The following is a 20,116-nucleotide window of genomic DNA, read 5'->3' as shown; positions in this document are numbered from 1 at the left end:
TTACCTTGTACAGTTGCAACATTACCTCTGTGCTTGGAAATTCAACTCCTCTTCCAGTGAAGGCCAACATTTCATTTGTTGCCATGATAATCAGTTGCACATGCAAACTAACCCTTGCAGTTCACGCACAAGCACTCCCAAGTCCCTTTGCACAGCAACATGCTGCAGTCTTTCACCATTTATGTAATAAGCTGATTGACTGTTTTTCTGCCCAAAGTGGATGACCTTACATTTACCAATGTTGTACTCAATCTGACAGACTCTTGCTTCCTCACTTAACCTATCTCTTTCTCTCTGCTGACTCCCACATCATAAGCACAATTTGCTTTTAACCTAGATCAGCAAACCTAGATAAACTATACTCGGTCCCCTTTTCCAACTGCCTTAGGGACTCCAGCTCCTGATTTTCCCTTTGAGTTTACTCCCAAAGCCTTCCCTATGAGTGCTGAAGGTTTGAGGTCAAAGTTTTCCTTCTCCCAGATGAGCTGCCAACCACAGCTGACAAGCCCCATCTGGCCAAAGAGAGTGGTTTAAAGGCACCAGTAATCGAACTTTGCCCCTCCTCCTCTCAATTGAAGTGGGTCCACAGGCTTAATAGCTAAGCCATACTTGAAGGCCAGTTGCTGGACTTGATTGCCAGAGGCTATTTGAGATGCCTGCCATTGGGAGCATTTAATAGGTAGCGGGAGATTACTCCACTATTTCCCCTGGCTATCACAACCTTAACCAAGCTGATACATTACCCCCAACTCGATAATGTAGCATCTTATCAAATGCCTTCTGGAAATCCAAGTACACAACATCCCCTTCATCACTGCACTCATTTTATCCTCAAATAATTCAAACAGGACTTGCCTTTCATCAATCCATGCTGTGTCTGCCTGATGGGACCACTTCTATCCTGTATCTGTCGTAACAACAGCTTCAAGTAGCTTCCAACGACAAAGAGTAAGCTAATTGGCCGATATTCATCGGCTGTTTGCCCTCATCCTTTCTAAACAGTGGTATGGCATTCACTGTCTTCCTGTCTTCTGAGGCTTGTCCGGAGTCCAGAAAATGTTGATAAATTAGCATGAACACATCTACTATAATTTAAGCCATTACTCTCAGTACTCTGGAATGCATCCCATCAAGACTGGGGACTTGTCTCCCTTTAGGCCCACTAGTTTACACATCACTGCCTCTTTAGTGGCAACGATTGTATCGAGATCCTCACCTTCCATCACATCCATAACATCTGATCGGCACGTGCTTCACTGTGAAGTTTCCAAATTGCCTTGTGTTAATTCTGTCATTCCAGCTTCCAAGGGACCTGTGTTTACTTTTGCCATCCTTTTCCACTTTAGTTAAAGAAACTTTTATTATTTGTTTTTATATACGGTATTGTGCTAATTTATTTTGATAGTTTCCCTTTCCTAAATGCTTATTTTGTGGTTCTTTGTTGCTTTTAAAATTTATCCCCTATCTTCCAGTTTCCCATTACTCTTAATGAAGCTATTGTCACTAGATCCCGTACTCATTGAAATCCTTCATTATTTCATTCCATATTAAGTACTTAAAAAGGAAACTAATAGAGTATTAATTGGACTTTTGGTCTAATAAATGAGTTTTGGAATATAAACAAGAACTGTCAGGATGGGAAACAGCTCTTTCACTCTGGCTGTAAGACTACTGAACTTCTTGCCACCACCCAGGTCGCATCACGTGTGAAGCACCTTTAGTGTTATACTGTTTACTTTTTAACTTGAATCGTAAACACTCCTTATTATTTGTTAATTTGTTTGTGGTAATATCACTTTGTGTTGTGTGTGTCAGTTATATGTACTGTGTGTGCATCCTGGTCCGGAGGAATGTTGTTTTGTTTGGCAGTAGACACGTGTACAGTTGTATGATAATAAACGGAACTTCACCAGCACAAAACAGCCTTTGGCTCACAGTATTGTGCTGACCATCATGAACCTTCTAAGGTCAGAGTTCAGGGTACATTTATTATCTAAGTATGTATGCAGTATACAGCCCTGAGGTTCATCTTTTCTAGACAGCCACGAAACAAAGAAGACAATGGGAGTCGTTCAAAAAAAAACATAATCCCCCGTGCAAAAAAAATCGCACAAACAGCAACAAGAAAGAGCGTGTGAAAGCACAGAATATAAAAACACAAAATCGTACAAGTCCAAGAGCCTTCATGATCAATCTAACCTTTCCCTCCGACTCAGCCCAAAATCCTCTCTTCTTCTTACATCTGTGTGCCTATCTAAGAGTCTTTTGAATGTTCCTATCGTATCAGCCTCTAACACCACCCCCGTCAATGTGTTCCAGGCCCCTACTGCACTCTGTGTTTTTAAAAAAAGAAACCTACCTCAGTCATCTCCCCTGAACTTTCCTCCACTCCCCTTAAACAGATGTCAAGTCAAGTCACTTTTTATTGTCATTTTGACATAACTGCTGGTACAGTATACAGTAAAAACAAGACAGCGTTTTTCAGGACTATGGTGCTACATGAATAATACAAAAACTACACTGAATTATGTAAAAAAAACAACACAAAACTACACTAGAATACAGATCTACCCAGGACAGCATAAAGTGTACAAAACAGTGCAGGCATTACAATAAATAATAAATAAGACAATATGCACAGTAGAGGGCAGCAGGTTGGTGTCAGTCCTCTGGTATGGGCCATTATGACTCTGGGAAAAATTACTTTGCACACTACAAAACAAAATTCTTTCATCTGGCTGCGATATCAGAGAAAATAAAACATATTAATGACATGGTATTACAAATTACAATAGATATTATACAAATAATTTTAATACTTACACGCAACTCATTCCTGTCTGTATTAACGCTTTAAATTTATTTCACAATCAGTGTTCAAGGATTCAATGCAGGTTTGGCAGGGATGACACTCACCACAAAGGAAACCGTGGCGAGCTGGATCTTTGGTTACATTAATGTCACAGGTAAAAAATAAACTTAAAGTTTATTTTGTTGGCAGCAATTCAAAAAGGAGGTTGCGTTTCTGTTCCTGTAGTGCTACATGATTCAGTTTTAAGGCCATTGGATGAAGAAATTTAATGTTGTTCTTATACTTTTTTTAATGTTTAGATGTGATGTTTTCGTGATAGTTTCAAAATATTCACCCACCTGAGTTTTTACAATGTGGAACAAATAATTAGTGTATTACAGACCAAAGTTCGAAGTGCATTTATTTTGGATACATTATACAACCTTAACATTTGTCTCCTTACAGGCAGCCACAAAACAAAGAAACCCAGTAGAACCCATTTAAAGATTGTCAAACACCCTATGTGCAAGGCTGATTGGTGGCCAGTCAGATCAGCGCCGGACTCTAGAGCAAATGTTCCCGAGTTCGAATCCAGGTCGGGCCACCCCTGAGCACGCTTTCCATCCGTGCCGGGTTGAGTGTCGAGCTAGCTGCTTGGCCTCGTAAAAAATACAAGGGTTAAGTCAGGAACGTTCATAATGTGACCCAGTTAATCCTGACACCACGTGCCAGACAAGAATGGCTGAATGTCTGGAACGACACGCTTAAAAAAATAAACCCTATGTGCAGAAAAAATAACAAATCGTGCAAGTGATAAAGTAACATTCAGAAATGAATTCATGAAAGTGAGTCCACGGCCACATAGCTGGTCATCATTGTAGCCGATCCAGGAGCCTGTTCGTTACAGGCCACAGCCTGGGTTCAGCACAACTGTGATAGTCTATGTATTCCTGGAAGTTGCGGCTTGGTACAATTGTAGTACAACCTTCAGTTGATTACAGAATACTGTATAACAAAGCAGCCCCAAAAATTTTAACTGTCAATTAATATCCGTATTTTTCATTAGGTACCACGGTGAATATTATAAATGAACAAATGCACTTTTGTAGTGAAAGAGAATTAGTGTCATCTTGAATTGGTTGGAAATTATCAAGTGCTAATAATGTGGCGGGGTGGAAATGTGTCTCTACCAAAGGAGGTGTAAGGCGCTTCTTCCGTCCACTAGCCTGCAGGTCACCCTTGGGCAAGGTGTAGCACCTGCTAAGCCCCCCCACCCTTCCCGATCAGGGTCATGTGAAACCATGGGAGCAGGTGGTGATTGTCATATGAGCAGCTAGTTAAGTGACCACTGATGCCAAGCAATCTCTGAAGAGTATTGATAATGGCAGGGGTCACCCATCTAGCAAAGACATTGTCCTGAAGAAGGCAAAGGCAAATCACTTCTGTAGAAAGATTTGCCAAAAACAATCATAGTCATGAGACCACGTACGTAATAATGATGATAAAAAGTCACAATCCAAAGGAGCTTAAGTGCAGTAATTTTGCCCAAATCTTTTCACATATTTGTTAAAGAAAACAAAATCCTCAATTTACATTTTATCTCCAAGGCATACTCAAAGTCTATTAACAAATGAATTGGCAGAATAACTGGAAATCTACCATGTTGACTGAAAGTTTGGACTGTTGTAGAAGGTACATTTTACTAAATGAGCCAAATAGAAGTTCATAACTCATGCAGTTAGTGTGTTCCTGTTACTTGTAGGTGTGGACTGCATCACCAATACTAGTGACTCCAGAGGATGGCTTCTAAAACATTGGGAATTCATCAGTGATCTCATCCAATCTGCCAATTCCAGCAACACAAATTCCAGTGCAGTAAGTTCACAACTTTTCTGGATAGTTTGAGAGTTGAATGCAAGTTTGTTAAGGTTTCAATGTTGCAATAGTATCTGTTAGTTGGATAAGAGAATCACCAAAGGTTTGCTCCACATAATTGGGATGTTCAAAGGTAATTCAGGCAGTCTAGTGAGCAGCAAATACATTGCTTATGCTCTCCAACAGAGGTAATGCTTTCAAGTCTCAACACAGCTTTACCTCCAGCAAGATTCATGCTTAGACCTACTGGTCCTGGGCAGAACGCTGTCCAGAATGTTTGATGACTGCTCTGCAAGTCACTTCTGATTCAGCTTCCTAATGCCTCACACCAGTAGGCAGAGCATGCACAGTCCTTGTTTATCTCACTGCAGTTGGGACTTGACCGCTGCATTAAAAGACTTTTTAAAATAGACACAATTCCATGATTGTGATACAAGGTGCATAAATGGGCCATGTTTTTATTTTTTGTTTCAGCAATGTTTACTCTGCCAATTTAAGTAGTGCTGAATGGTCAAACTAGTATTTGCGAAAAGAAACGGCCAAACATTTTAAGGTCTGACATTCTTTGGACATAAATCTACTGAATACTCAAGAAACAAATAAACTGGAGTATTGGAAATGAAATTAATGACTACTTCCCAAGCAGAAAATGCTAAAATGGGCCTTGAATTTCTGTTCCTCAAAGACACTGACACCCATTTAAGCATTTTTGTTTCACATTGATTACTTTGAACCCTTGCCTTAATATAAAATTGGACCAAGTAGCAATGCAAGGTTATAGAGTCATACATTGTTGTTGTTGAGTGCTGTCGAGTTATTGTTGACTTATGGTGACACTTCGGATAATGTATTTGTCCACAGGGTTTTCCTAGCTGGATTCGAACTCAGGACCATCCACCTTGAGGTCCATTGCTGATGCCACTACACCACCAGTTGGCCCAAATACTACAGCATACAGCAGGCACTTCTAGTCCATGCCAAACCATTAATCTGCCTAGTGACCTGCACCCAGACCATAGCCCTCCATACTCCTCCAATCTATCCAAATTTCTCTGAAATGGTGAAATCGACCCCACATCCACCACTTGCAATGGAAGCTCATTCCATACCTCACTACCCTCTGAGTGAAGAACTTCTCTTTTATGTTCCCCATAAACATTTCTCCTTTCACCCTTATTCTATGATCTCTAGTTGTTGTTGTTCCTCTCCGCACCTTGTGGAGAAACACCTTGCTGTTTCTTTAGCATTTTTCTGGTTTTTACTAGTCAAAGTTACTAGCATGGATGGAAAGCGTGCAAGGAGCTGGCTAGATTTGAACCCGGGACCACTCACTTTGAAGTCCAGTGCAGATGCCACTAGACCACTGGCAGGCTCACACAGTCTCAATGGAAAAAGCCTCCCTGCATTTACCCTACCTAACCCCCTCACAATTTAGTATACCTCTATCAAATCTCCCTTCTATCTTCTACGTCCTTGGGAATAAAGTTCTAATCTAAGCAACCTTTCCTTATGACTCAAGTTCTCAAGTTTCTCCCATCTTTCAATCTTACTTCCATCTTTCCTGTAGGTAGGTGACCAGAATTGGACACAATACCCCAAAATGGGCCTCACCAACGTCTTGTGCAATTTTAACTTAACATCCCAACTTCTGTACCCAATACATTGATTTATGAAGACCAATGTACCAAAAGCTTTCTTTATGATCCTGTCTTCCTGTGACACCACTTTCAAGGAATCATGAATCTATATTCTGATAGTCTTCCTCAGAGTCCACTGTGCCCCCAGTCTTGGTGTCATCTACAAATTTTCTGATTCAGTTGACCACATTATTATCCAGATTGTTGATAGAGATTACAAACAATATTCATATCAGATATATTAGACACATCAGAAATAATATTCCTGTGCAAAATGAATAGCAGACGTATTGCATGATTTCTGTGCCATGTCAAAGGGGTAACTGCTAGTGTATAACATTTCATTTCCTGAGCATCACCATACAAGTGTGCCAGAAGAAAGCTGGCACCTGAGGCTATCTCCATTGCTTTGCTTCTTGTATGAAATATCTGGACGAGGGGTAGGAACGGACAGACAAATCTACAGACTCAGACGGAGAAGACCAGAAGTTGGAGAAACTTTGAACCAATGCATCACGCTGACCTACATTTAACAATTATGGACTGATTGCTTTGAACTTTGGGCTGAAGGGCTTGTATCTCTGGAGTATTGCTCTCTCACTCTATTTCTTGGTAACGCTTTCTGATGGTAGCCTATTAAAAAGATTCTGTTGATCACAATGAAAGTGAGAGTAAATGGAAACAGAATTTACCTTTCATGTATTTTCTTCTGTGATTCAGATCAGTGCAACTATCGTTCAAAATGAGACAGCAAAGGACACGTTGCTCAGCAGTATCTTTGGTGGCCTGACATCACTGTTTCCTGTGTTTACACCAACCAATTTCTCCAGCTGGTTTCAGAAACAGCTACCGCCGCTGCTCCCTGCTATTACAGGTCCTGAACTTGACAGCATACCCAGCAATATATCATGTGAATCTTACCAGGCCATGTGAGTATACCCATTCATTTACTGAGCATTCCTGAATTTGGTATCCGTTACCGTGCAAATTGCCAACTTGGCTTGACTGGGACTTTTAACTTGATTACATTTTGCATAGAAATAGGTTTTTTTATTTTCAATGAAAGGAGTGAGAAATCTACTTCAAAATCTCAGTCTGTTTGCAAATGTATTCTAAGCCAAGGGTGCAGCCTCGTAGCTTGCAAGCTGTATTGCTGAGTGAGTAAGAACAAGGTTCTTGCCTAGTACTCCTTGTATCTCATTGAAGAGGACACAGTGTCAGAGACAAGTCATAATTTGCACCTTAAACACTGGTGTCCAGGGAAGAAAAATGTGGCAGCAAGAACTGCCAGAGTGCAAACTCTCACCTGCAATGATGAGTGAGTGTTCCATTGTTAAAGGCATTAAGTCAAGTTGTGTTTGCCTTGCTAATGTGCAGAAAAGGCTCCAGTTCTCAATTCCTAATAGTCAATATTATCCCTCAATCAACATTACTAAACCAGGTATCTGTTCCCTATCATGTTGCTGCTTTCTACTCAAACTGGCTGTTGCCTTCCCAAGGTTACAAGAATTGCTGTGTTTCAAGAGTGCTTCTTTAGATATAATATGGTGGTATGATGAAAACCCCTTTATAATGCTACATAAGTAGGTCAGGCAGCATCTGTGGAAATGAATACTTACTTACTCCCATTAGGCCACTGTCAGTTAGGGCAGCGTCGAAGGTCCTCCATCTCTGGTGGTGTTCAGGGCTTCCTGCATCATGTTAGTGGCTTCCTCTTGGTTTTTACTACTGTCAGTCATGCAAGTCCCAGGTTTTCACCACTGTCGTTAAACCAATTGTATTATAAACGTAAGGTCTGAGGTGACCTCACATCAGCAATTTACTCTGCACCAGCATTCTCATGACTTGCATAAATTTCTGTCATTTATCTTGAGGGTAAGGCCTAGGTCCTTTTCTACCGTAGGAACTGAGCTCTGTGGTAGCAAGGTAGGTGGTAGTGATGAAATTTCATCTCTCATTGAGTTATCTCCTTTTACTGAATCTTGTCTTCATGAAAGCCTTTGGGAAAGCTCTGAAGGGCTATTACAACAAAAAAAAACTTCATGCCTTCTTAAGAGTTTCTTTATCTCTTCCCCAGGCAGTTAATCTGATCAAACATTTTAGTTAGCCTCCCCCACCCCCTCAATCTATTACCTCAGTCACTGCACTGTAAGCACTTTAAACCACTTTATATAATGGTGCTTACATTGTCAATATAAGCTGGTATTTACGTGTTCACATTTTATTCCATATCTGTACTTCAACCTTTAACTTTATGTAATTCGTTGCCTTTTATACTTGTGAATATTGTTTTTGTTGCATGTCATGCCAACACAGCGCAGTAATTCCTATTACATGTAAATATACATGTGGAGAATCAAGTTGATCCTTGATGATTGTTTCCTCAAGATACCAGAAACTGGAGTCCATTCAAATCTGAATTGCTCTGGTTTCCTGTGGTGTTTTGGGCACTGTGTGACCTAACAGTTGAGGTCTTTTGGTTTTTGGGTCACACGACAGAGGAGAGGTCTTTGCCCACTGGAATCCTCTTTCATCTCCCCATGATTTTGGAACCTCTTCAAAACGTACCGGAAAAGGAAAACTTCCAAGTATATAAAAGTACCATACAAGTATAAATGCAAATCAATGAATTCAAAATTCACTGGTTCAATGTAGTGAATTATTCCAGATTGGTATGCAATTGTTAAAGTATGAATTTATTGTTCTCCCTACAGAGTGAAAGGATTTGACATGGTGTTCTCAAACTTAACAGTACCACAGCTGAGCAAATTCTTCAATTTTAGTAAAAACATCCTAACCTTCCATCTCAGTTCATCAGGTAACGTACGCACATTGCTTGAAGTTGCAACTTTTATTTTTTGTGCTTGAGAAGGATAATATTTTGGATGGAAAGTAAGACACAAGAGGCTGGAAGAGGAGGAGGTCATTCAGTTCTTTGCATCTGGTCTAGCATCAAATAAGATCAGTGTTGATCTTTTACCTCAGTGCCACTTACCTTCACTAATCTTAATTGGTCGTTGTCTTGAATACACTGAGCATCCACAACTCTTTTAAAGAGAGTATTCCTACAGTTCGGCACCCAAAAGTTGATGGGGTTTTCTTTTCACCTTTGCTTTGAATACCATTTAGTTTGAAGCTGCAGCTTTTAGTTCCAGTTGGGGGAGATATTAATTCCATATCTACTCTGTCCTGCACAACAAGGATTTTGGTTGAGTCATTAAAATCACTTATTCTTTCAAATTAGATTTCCTTACCTAATCATCAATACAGGTTATGAACAGCTGATAGCCCCGCATCAGTTCCTAAAGCGCTTCAATTGTCACAGCCTCCCACCTGAAAATGGCCAGTTTATATCTGATATGTTTCCTGCTAACCAAACCTCAGTTAACAGCACTATCGCGCACTCTAACTTTGTTTGCTACTCCCCCGTGACTTGTTATCAAAAGTCTGAAAATTCAAATACACCACTCCAATGTGTTCATCCTTAACTGTTCTGTTAATCACCACCTCAAGGAGCTCTGATGGATCTATCACATGTAACTGTTGTAACAAACTCACCGGAGACACTGAAATTAGTGGATACAGAAGAGTTTCATTCAACAGAAACGAGCAGCGGGCATCATATTGAGACACACTCGGAGGAAGAGGCCTCCGAACCCAATATCACATGATGTTTTTATCTACTAAAGATCAACAGTAACAGCCGGACAATTCTGTAGTTACAATATATCTACAGTGCTTCTGTTGGATTACGTATAGTTTTCACACACTTCCTTCTTCACACCCACTCACCAAACACCCAATATGAATGTTAATCAGTATTGTCTGGTTTGCAATCAACTCCAGCCCACAGCTCCAGGAAAACTATTGTTCAGGGCTGAATTTTAAATTCAATCTACAATCCATGTTCATGTTTGAAGATTGGTTCCTGGTTATGTAGATATTTGCTATATACCCTAACTCCAGAATACACCCAGAAAACCTTGTCAGAAATCCATGCTGACTCTGTCCAACCCTATTACTACATTGTAATTGCTTCTTTTGTAATGGATTACAGCACTATTCTCAAAATATCAACAATATGTTAATGGCATTTATTTTGCCTTAAGCACAGAATTTTCGGAGAGCCTGTTTGACTCATTGAGTCACAACCATCAAGCCACTTACACCACTTCTCCACTAATGTCATTTTATCCACCCGACATTCTGATGTGCTTTGGTCCCTTCCACCATCACAGACTTGCCTTCACTCCAGGAGTGATTTACGAAGGCCAGTTATGCAAAGGTGAACCCAGAGCATCTAGGTGATCACAAGGAGAATGTGTAAACTTCGCACTGTCAGCACTGCAAATCATGACTAAATCCAGACTGCCTGAGTTGTTAGACTGCAGTAACTTCCATTATCACATTACATCTTCCTTGTGTCCAGAGTCCTGATAAGTACTCATGATGATGCCACTCAAATGAATGTTGATTGTTGATAATGAACCCATTCATAAAGCTCTCTAGCAGATGTCTGCAGCCCAAGCATTAATGCAGTAGAAAGTGGACAGCAGTGAATCTCCTGTAATGCATTGTTACGAGCCATCTCGTGCTGTGAACCCTTTCAATTTGATCCCATTGCTGTTTGAAGGCTCTGCCTCCTGTAATGTTGCTAACCATATCCCATTGTGCTCTGCAGGTATTGCCTGCACAGGCAACGTGACTGGAAGCCGTGAGTGGATGAGAAAGAACTTTTTGAAATTCTTCCAAGGCTTGAAATTAAGAGAGATCTTGGCTCTGAACAAAAACTTTTCTGGGGTAAGTTATTGAAACTACAGCATCATCCATGCAGACTGCAGCCATTGGTGAAATGTGTAACTTCAAATTAGAAAAGAAAGAGCTTCATTTGTAAAAGCTTTTGAAAATGTTTTAACTAGGCATTTTCTTTTATTAGTTTGAAGTTCTGGACCTCCTTACTCCTGAACTACTTGCTGAGTTGACTGTGAGCTCTGAAGCACGATTTAACGTAGACAGGATAAATCAAATCACTGATACCCTCGTGGGCCGAAATTTCAGCGACCTCATTGCCTATATCACCCAATTAAATAATGAAATGTACATGGTAAGATAACTTTTCCTTTGTCTTTCAGTCTCCTGTTCACCATCACATGCTTCAAATAATGTCATTTTCAGTCAACAACATTTTGAAGGTTCAAAAGTACAATTTAATGTCAGTGAAATGTACATAATATACATCCTGAAATGCTTTTTCTTCACAAACATTCACGAAAACAGAGGAGTGCCCCAAAGAATGAACAACAGCTAAACATCAGAACCCCAAAGTCCCCCCTCCCCCCCCCGTGCATAAGCGGCAGCGAGCAACACTCCCCCCTGCCCCCACCGGCAGAAAAAAGCATCAGCAAAGCAATAGCAAAGACATAGACTTGCAGTTACCCCAAAGACTTCGTGTTTCACCCGGTATACAACATTCCGCAGGTTCTCTCTCTCCCTAATAAGAGAGAAGGAGGTGTCTCCATTTTTCCCAGTGAGTGGGGAGACATAGCAAACAACTAACTGGCTTACAGTTAAAAGTCTGTTACGTCGCTTTTTCCGAGCTCTGTCCCCAAGATCTCAAAGATCCCGGGTCTTTGGGCACACAACAGTGGATTTTCCGACTCCCCTGATGACAGACGGGTCTCCTGCTGTGACACCGACCCTCGATCCGCCCATCTCCAGAGCTCCGAGATCTTAGGCTTCAGAATTCGAGCCGGACTCTCAGGCCGAACCCTTGGCGTGCCGAACAACAGCCAGTCCTGAAACCCCAAGAACAGGTCCCATTCCTGCAAAGAACCGAAGTCAGTGTGTAACTCCAGGTCAGGGTCTTCAAAAGAACCCTGAAAGGGAACAATAAAGATATGAAAGATGGAAATAAAGCTGTTTCCGAAGATGCAAGCGAAGGAGTCGCCGTTTAGTGCCATCTTAACTTCGCTCCGCCTCCCAATATTTCCCAGCTTAAATGGCTGAACAGTGTATTGAGGGCAGTTCAGGAGATTATAATTGCATAATGGGAACCTTATTTTGTCGGCACGAAGTAGCTAATAAAGATGTTATAGTTCAAACTGGTAATATATTGTTGAAGTGTATTTCATCTGAATATCCACAGATTTACTACTTGTCTTGTCCAACAATGACTTGTAGACTAGAAATGCAGGCTGAGATGTTTTGTAGAAGTTGTTGGTAGCCAACAACTGCTGCCTCAGCAATGACCAGGCCCACTGCAATTTGCCTTTCACCACAGTAGGTCTTAGGCAGATGCAATCTCAGTGGCTCTTCACACGGCCATAGATCACCTGGACAATACCAACACCTATGTCAGGATGCTGTACATCGACTATAACTCAGCATTAAACACCATCATTCTTACGATCCTGATCAATAAGCTATAGATCCTGTGTCTCTGCACCTCCCACTGCAATTGGATCCTTGATTTCCTATCGAGAAGACCACATCTGTGCAGATTGGTGATAACATCTCCGCCTTGCTGACGATCAACACTGGTGCACCTCAGGGGTGTGTGCTTAGCCCACTGCTCTACTCTCTATAATAACATGACTGTGTGGCTAGGCATAGCTCAAATACCATCAATAAGTTTGCTGATGATTCAACTATTGTTGGTAGAATCTCAGATGGAGATGGGAGGGCATGCAGGAGTGAGATATACCAGCTAGTTGAGTGGTGTTGCAGCACCAACCCTGCATTCAATGGCAGTAAGATGAAAGAGCCGATTGTGGACTTCAGGAAGGGTAAGATGAGGAAACAGGAGCCAATACTCATAGAAAGATCAGAAGGGGGGAGAAAGTGCAGTTCCAAGTTCTTGGGTGTCAAAATCTGAGGGTTTAACCTGGTCCCAACAGTTATAAAGAAGGCAAGACAGCAGCTGTATTTTATTAGGAGTTTGAAGAGATTTGGTTTGTCAACTAAAACACGCAAAAACTTCTATGGATGTACTTTGGAGAACATTCTGTGTGGCTGCATCACTGTCTGGTATGGTGGGGGGGTAGGGGGTGGGGGGGCGGCAACTGCGCAGGAGTGTAAGAAGCTATAGAAAGTTGTAAAATTAGTCAGCACCATAGCCTCCATAGTATCCAAGACATCTTCAAGGAGCAGTGCTTCAGAAAGGTGATGCCTTAAGGACTCTCATCACCCAGGGCATGCCCTCTTCTCACTGTTACTGTCAGGAAGGGGGTACAGAAGCCTGAAGGCACACACTCAGCGATTCAGGAACAGCTTCCTCCCCTCTGCCATACGACTCCTAAATGGACATTGAACCCATGAACACTATCTCACTTTTAAAATATATATTATTTCTGTTTTTGCGCTATTTTAAGTTTATTTAATATACATATATATACTTGCAGTAATTGATTTACTTCTTACTTATTTTCTTCTTTTTTTCCTTCTGTATTATCATGCATTGCATTGAACTGCTGCTGCTAAGTTAACAAATTTAACGACACATGCCGGTGGTAGTAAACTTGATTCTGAGGTATATGGTTTATATGTCACAGATAAACAGGGTGGGGAAGAAGGCATTTAGCCCATTGGCTTTATCGGTCAGGGTACTGAGTATAGGAACTGGGACATTATGCTGAAGATGTAGGTCTTTGGTGAGGCGATGGTTAGACTGCTAGAACACTGTGTAGAGTTTTGAGCACCCTGTGTTGAGAAAGGTGTGGTTAAGCTGGAAAGAGTGCAGAAAAGATTTACGTGGACATTTTCAGCTCTAGATGCTCTGAGTTATAGAGGAGGGTTGGTTGAGCCAGCCTTTATTGCTTGGCACAGAGGAAAATGAGGTATGAACTGATAGAAATGCTTAAAATTGTGAGAGGCTTGGATAAGGTAGATGGTACAGCTTTTTTTTTCTGGGGAAAGGGAGCCCAAAACTAGGGAGCATAGGTTTGGGGTAAGAGGGGAAAGATTTAAAAGGAACCTGAGGGACAACCTTCCCTGCAGATGACGATGAGTATGTGGAACAAGATGCAGATGAAGTGGTTGAGGTAGACACAATAGTGTTATTTGAGAAGCCCTTGGTTAGGTGCATGGAGGGGCAGGGCTTAGAGGGATGTGGTCCAAATGTGGGCAATCGGGACCAGCTGGGCGGGCACTGTTGCTATCAAGGATTCATTGGGCCAAAGCGCCTGTGTCCCTATTGTACTGCACTATGACTCTATGAATTGCTAATCCTGCTGGAAATTAATCGACTGTCCTTTCATTGCAGATGAATATTACATTTGGAAACACTACAGTGAGGCACCAAATATTGAGCAGAATCCTGCATCTGTTGGGACCCATGTTTTCATCGTTTAATACCACTGACTATGCTGAGTGGTTTCAGGACAGACTGTTTTTGCTGTTGCCCAGCATCACAGGAAAAGAACTTGCCACTATACCCATCAACATAACTTGTGAATCCTATCAAGCCATGTGAGTATGTTTGTCTGGCGAGACAGATCAAGCTGCAGTGGGAGTTGTGTCTTAATCAGTGAACGGGTATGATTTGTAGCAGTGAGCTCATGTTTTCTCACTCTGAAAAGTGTCTCAGAAGAACGCTGGTCAGTTTTCCCAGGATTACAGTGGATATGAAATCCGGCAATGGATTATTTGTCCCAATTAGTCCACACTGGTGTTTTTATCACATCTGAGAACTTTCCGGTTCCATCTGACTAGTCTTAACTTTAATTATTGATATTTTTAATGTCACTTCGGACTGGTTATTCTGTGCTAAAAGCTGCATTTGAATGGAGCCCCATTAGCACAAAAATAAACTAGAAACAGTGGAAACCTTTACCCTCTGCTAGAACACCAGAGCACAGCTTGGTGATTCCAAAATGCAGCTGCTCTAGATCATCACGCTGTCTTGTACTGGAGTTGAGAATCTAACGCTTTAAACACTGGAGTAGAACACGGAAATAGAATTTCCTGGAGAGGGAACTAACAGGTCACAGGTCATACACATGTGGGGTGGGGGAAGGAATTTTAACCCGAGAGAGCGTAAATGATTGGACTTAAATACGAATACCCCTGAATTATCTGACTGAAGAAGGAATGATCTTATTAAATACTAGTGTTCTTGGAGAGACAGCTGTGACATTGCAGACAGAAGGCGCTATGCATCCTTCTCTGCAGCCTGCGGTGTTTGTCACATTGGACACTGGAGCTTTCCTTCTGCCTGTAAACTATTGAGAGTCATCTAAAACTTGAAATCAAAGAAATGTAAGAGGGGGAAATGATTTGATGCTGGCTCCAACCCATTGGAGAGGCAGGTTTAGACTTAAAGTATGTTGATGGAAGAAATTTGTAATGAAGCATACTTAGCTGATTTTCCTGAGGGCAGTGTCCAGGCTTTGAGAACCTGGGAGCTTGGACTATGGGTGGATGGTCTCTGACGGTAAGTGTTTTTACAGAAACCCTTGCCAACTGGGGAGCTGGAGTCCTTCCAACCCTTCAAGTTTCCCCAGCAGACTTCACTTCCTCCTTACATGAACAAACTCACTGCTCAGGCTGAAGCAGCGCTAGAACAAGGATTGGATCTCCTGAGCTCAGACCCCCTACCCAGTAGGATATCAGAACTTATTACCCTGGTCTTAGGGTCTCCTCTGCTGCATTGCCCCACTGGCAGAAAGGCAGTCTGGCTAGAACGCATTTCTTAAAAGAAAAAGCAAAATATGAGCAATATTAACTTCCAAGTCAAAACAGTATCAATCCCTCTGACCTACAAACTATTTCCCATGAAGTGTACATAAATCCATAAATCCTAAATTTATACATCAATTTCTTTTTTCCAGACCATTTTAATCTATATGAAAATAATGAAATATGCATTTATCATCTGTTTCTGATTACTTTAACAGAATTAAAGTGTTTAACAGACTGTTAATGAACTGGACAATAACACAACTTCCAGAGATTAGCAACTTTAGTAAAAATATCCTCAACTTCCAGCTCCACTCACCAGGTAACCTACACGCAATGTTGGATGAGAAAAACTTAATTTTCTACCTTTGAGAAATAGTTTGTGTTAGTTTGGCTTTGGTGATATTTTAATTCTAATGAAAGCCGAGTGTTTGTTAATCGGGTTGAATCTTGCCGGCTGGGTGGTTTGGATTGGTCCTGCTGACTATCAATCATGGCAGCACTTGTCCCTCCCATCTGCTCCTGCCTTCCTTGCTGCCGCACATGTCTGCAGAGACCACTATATTGCTGCACACTCTACAGCTAGTCAGTGTGTTACAGTCCTGCTATCTAGATGGCATTGGCATGTCTTGGCCCAATGGTTTTTCGATGTCCCTCAATTTAAAAAATATTTAAAAACTATTAAAATCAATTGCAGGCTTTCTGGCTTAAAGCAAAGCTCTGTTCCAACTTGCCTCTATCCCATCCTGCCAGGAGCTTTCTTGGGAAAAGGGCCTTAGCCCAGCACCACCTGAGGTCAGGTGATTGCTGCCTTATGTGAAGGTGCTGAGGTCCACTTAGTCCAGTGAATAATGATTGTGGGGTCCACACCAGCTCATTTTGGACTATGATATTCAAAATCCTGGAGATCAGAGAAGCTGCTTGTCTTGCTAGATCTTTGTGCCCAAGAGCTGTCTCACTGGCGTAGTCTGTTAAAGACCATGAGCAAAGCTCTCATTATTCTGTCTAAACGCCTAATGGATTTTGCAGAATCAGGATTAATAGGATGATGCCACTCAACGTGTGTGTTACTCAGTTTTGAATCTGAACAGTAACCGGTTCACCCTTAACTGCAGCAGAAGCAACAATATGGAGGCCTATGGGTAACCTTAGGTGATTTCTAAGTACGTACATATTTGGCACAGCATTGTGCTGCAGGTTTTCTATGTTTCTATAGGGTAAATGGCTGTGTAGACTTGGGTGAAAGATGGAAATGGTGCAGCATTGAGGACTATTGCTATATAAAATAAAAAATGCTGGAAAATATAAGTTTCTACACTGAGAAACTCAAATGGAGATAGAGTTTTTACTTTGCAGAACACCATATTCAATCATATAACATTAACCTGAGCTTCCAATTCCCAATTTTCCATCTCACTTACACTCTGACTTGCCTGTCTACTGCCTCCTACCCTTTGCCAATGAAATCCGGTGCAAAAGCAGGATCTCATGCTGTGACAGGGCACACTGTCGCCTCTGCAACAACATTCGATTCACAGCGAAGAAATGGGACCTGTCAGAAATCAAGAATAGAAATCGATTCATGGAGTATAGAGACTGGATGAGATACCAAATGAGTACTTCAGCTCAATCTCTCCAAAGCAAGAAGGTCAGCTGGAATTCTAGAGAAGGGAGCAGTTGCTAAAATACTGAAACACTATGAAGTTTGATACATAGGAGTTACTGGAGGGGCAAAGCTGTACTTAAAACAGTTAAAGCATCCCATCCAGATGGTATATTTTTAAACAAGATAAACTGTATTCACAATAAAAAATATTTATGAGAATAAACCATTCAATGCCTTTTCACTCTTTACGTTCCTAGTCAATACTGTTCTATTGCATTCATGCACATCAAAAGCACCACTGTGGTGCTCTGGGGTGGTATGTTGCATTCATGCACCACTGTGGCGCTCTGGGGTGGTATATTGCATTCATGCACCACTGTGGCGCTCTGGAGTGGTATATTGCATTCATGCACCACTGTGGCGCTCTGGGCTGGTATATTGCATTCATGCACCACTGTGGTGCTCTGGAGTGGTATATTGCATTCATGAACCACTGTGGCGCTCTGGAGTGGTATATTGCATTCATGCACCACTGTGGCACTCTGGAGTGGTATATTGCATTCATGCACCACTGTGGCGCTCTGGGGTGGTATATTGCATTCATGCACTACTGTAGTGCTCTGGGCTGGTATATTGTATTCATGAACCACTGTTGCGCTCTGGGGTGGTATATTGCATTCATGAACCACTGTTGCGCTCTGGGGTGGTATATTGCATTCATGCACCACTGTGGCGCTCTGGGGTGGTATATTGCATTCATGCACCACTGTGGCGCTCTGGGCTGGTATACTGCTACAATAATAATTGTGGGGCTTCTTCCTCCACCCCAGCTACTTCCTGTCCAGTAGGAGAAGAACCCTACATCTTGGTCTTTCCCCAACGAGCCCTTGCAGTGGCTGTACCAAGCTTCAGTGTGTCCCTCAGCACATACTCCTACAGTCTGGGTGGTATGCTTGACTGTATGGACTACTGACAGTGGGGTGGGGGTGAAATTCTGAAATTCAGATATTCAGTTATCACAGCCTTTTATCTCACATCTACAGTCTTGTATATTATTCTATCTTTCGTCTTGTGGTAATACTGATTTCTTATTAGCTTTTACCACTTCCTTCAGTAATCCATCACCACTTCGAGTGTGCAATTTTTCCTGATCTCCACACTGTCTCAGACTTCACATTTCATTCCCTCCACCTTCTCCTATTTAATTAGCAATTCAAAACTTGTATCACCTCCAACTTTTCTCAGTTCTGTGGAAAGCTCATTGACTTAAAATGTTAATATTATTCCTCTCTCCAAAGATGTCGAAAGTTCTGCTGAGCACTTTCACTTACACTTCAGGTTTTCAGCATCTGTAATATTTTGCTTTTAGCGTACTGTATTCTGGATTGCTGCAGTACTGCATGTTGTGTAAACAATCTGTCTCCTGTTTACATTTGTACCTGTAATGTTATTGACCATGTCCCTCTAGGCTCTGCAGGTATTGCATGTGGTGCCAACACAACTGGAAGCCGTGAATGGATACAAAAGAACTTCCTGAAATTCTTGCACGGCTTGACTTACAGAGACTTCAAAACTCTGAACAAAAACTTCTCTGGAGTAAGTTACTCAAACTACAACAGCTTACATTTCTGGTAGAATACAGGGTTTCTTCTTTGATAAATATGGTTTTGCATTGTGATTTTAATGAAGCATCTTTGTTTTCATTAGTTTGAAGTTTTGGATTTCCTCACTCCTGAAGTACTTGCCGAATTGACTGTGAGCTCTGAGGCATGGTTCAACGCAGACAGGATAAATCAGATCATTGCTGCCCTCACGGGCCGAAATTTCAGTGACCTCACTGCATATTTCACCCAATTTAATTATGAAACACGTATGGTAAGATATACTTTGTTTTTCAGTCTTCCATTCACTTTCAAACAATGTCTTTCAGTCATAAAATCTCTTCTTGAGCAACCTGTTTGTAGTTTTGTGGAGAATTGTTTTGGAAAAGATTGGAGATGAACATTGGTTGCTCTCATCTTTCCTTATTGAATTGTGTTTCACAGAAACCGCTGATGTCCTGGAGAATGCCAGCGTACATGCTCAAAATCTGAGTATGTTCCCAAACTGAGATGGTTCTGAGGAACATTACAATATTATGTCAATTTTCTATCAGAATTGTTTTCTGTGCTCACCTCAGCGGTGTCTGGAATGACCAAGGAAGTTCAATAGTCAAGCATGTTCAATTGTTTAGGTTGGTCATTGCTTAACAGATGAATATTTGTAAGAGCAGATCTGGATTAAGTGCTAGGAAATGCCCATCCAGGGGCTTCAGTACTGATCCAACAGAGGTTTGGAGGGTTGGGGATTTCCTTTAACATGTGCTAGGGAGGAGCATACAAGAGATTCTGCCAATGTTGGAAATGTTGAGCAACTCAGAACAAATGCTGGAGAAACTCAGCAGGTCAGGCAGCAGCTATGGAGCGAAATGAACAGTCGATGTTTCAGGCCGAAACCCTTCAACAAAAATCACCAGGAGGACTTTAGGAGGAG

General features: G+C 41.5%; 1 protein-coding gene across 1 annotated transcript in view; it reads left to right on the top strand.

The window, feature by feature from the left end:
* LOC134351946 (uncharacterized) overlaps positions 1-20,116 on the top strand; it is a 315,363-nt gene that overhangs the window by 27,678 nt on the left and 267,569 nt on the right. Inside the window, exons 9-18 of the mRNA XM_063058888.1 lie at positions 2,875-2,966; positions 4,554-4,666; positions 7,024-7,232; positions 9,018-9,121; positions 10,985-11,103; positions 11,240-11,407; positions 14,564-14,769; positions 16,197-16,300; positions 19,053-19,180; positions 19,292-19,459. Coding sequence (XP_062914958.1) covers positions 2,875-2,966; positions 4,554-4,666; positions 7,024-7,232; positions 9,018-9,121; positions 10,985-11,103; positions 11,240-11,407; positions 14,564-14,769; positions 16,197-16,300; positions 19,053-19,180; positions 19,292-19,459 — 1,411 coding nt within the window. The remainder of the gene's footprint in view (positions 1-2,874; positions 2,967-4,553; positions 4,667-7,023; positions 7,233-9,017; positions 9,122-10,984; positions 11,104-11,239; positions 11,408-14,563; positions 14,770-16,196; positions 16,301-19,052; positions 19,181-19,291; positions 19,460-20,116) is intronic.

Source organism: Mobula hypostoma, chromosome 9 (genome assembly GCF_963921235.1).
Source record: "Mobula hypostoma chromosome 9, sMobHyp1.1, whole genome shotgun sequence".
NCBI classification, from domain to species: domain Eukaryota; kingdom Metazoa; phylum Chordata; class Chondrichthyes; order Myliobatiformes; family Myliobatidae; genus Mobula; species Mobula hypostoma.
The sequence above is the reverse complement of the archived record's forward strand: the minus strand, read 5'-3'. Positions and strand labels throughout refer to the sequence as shown.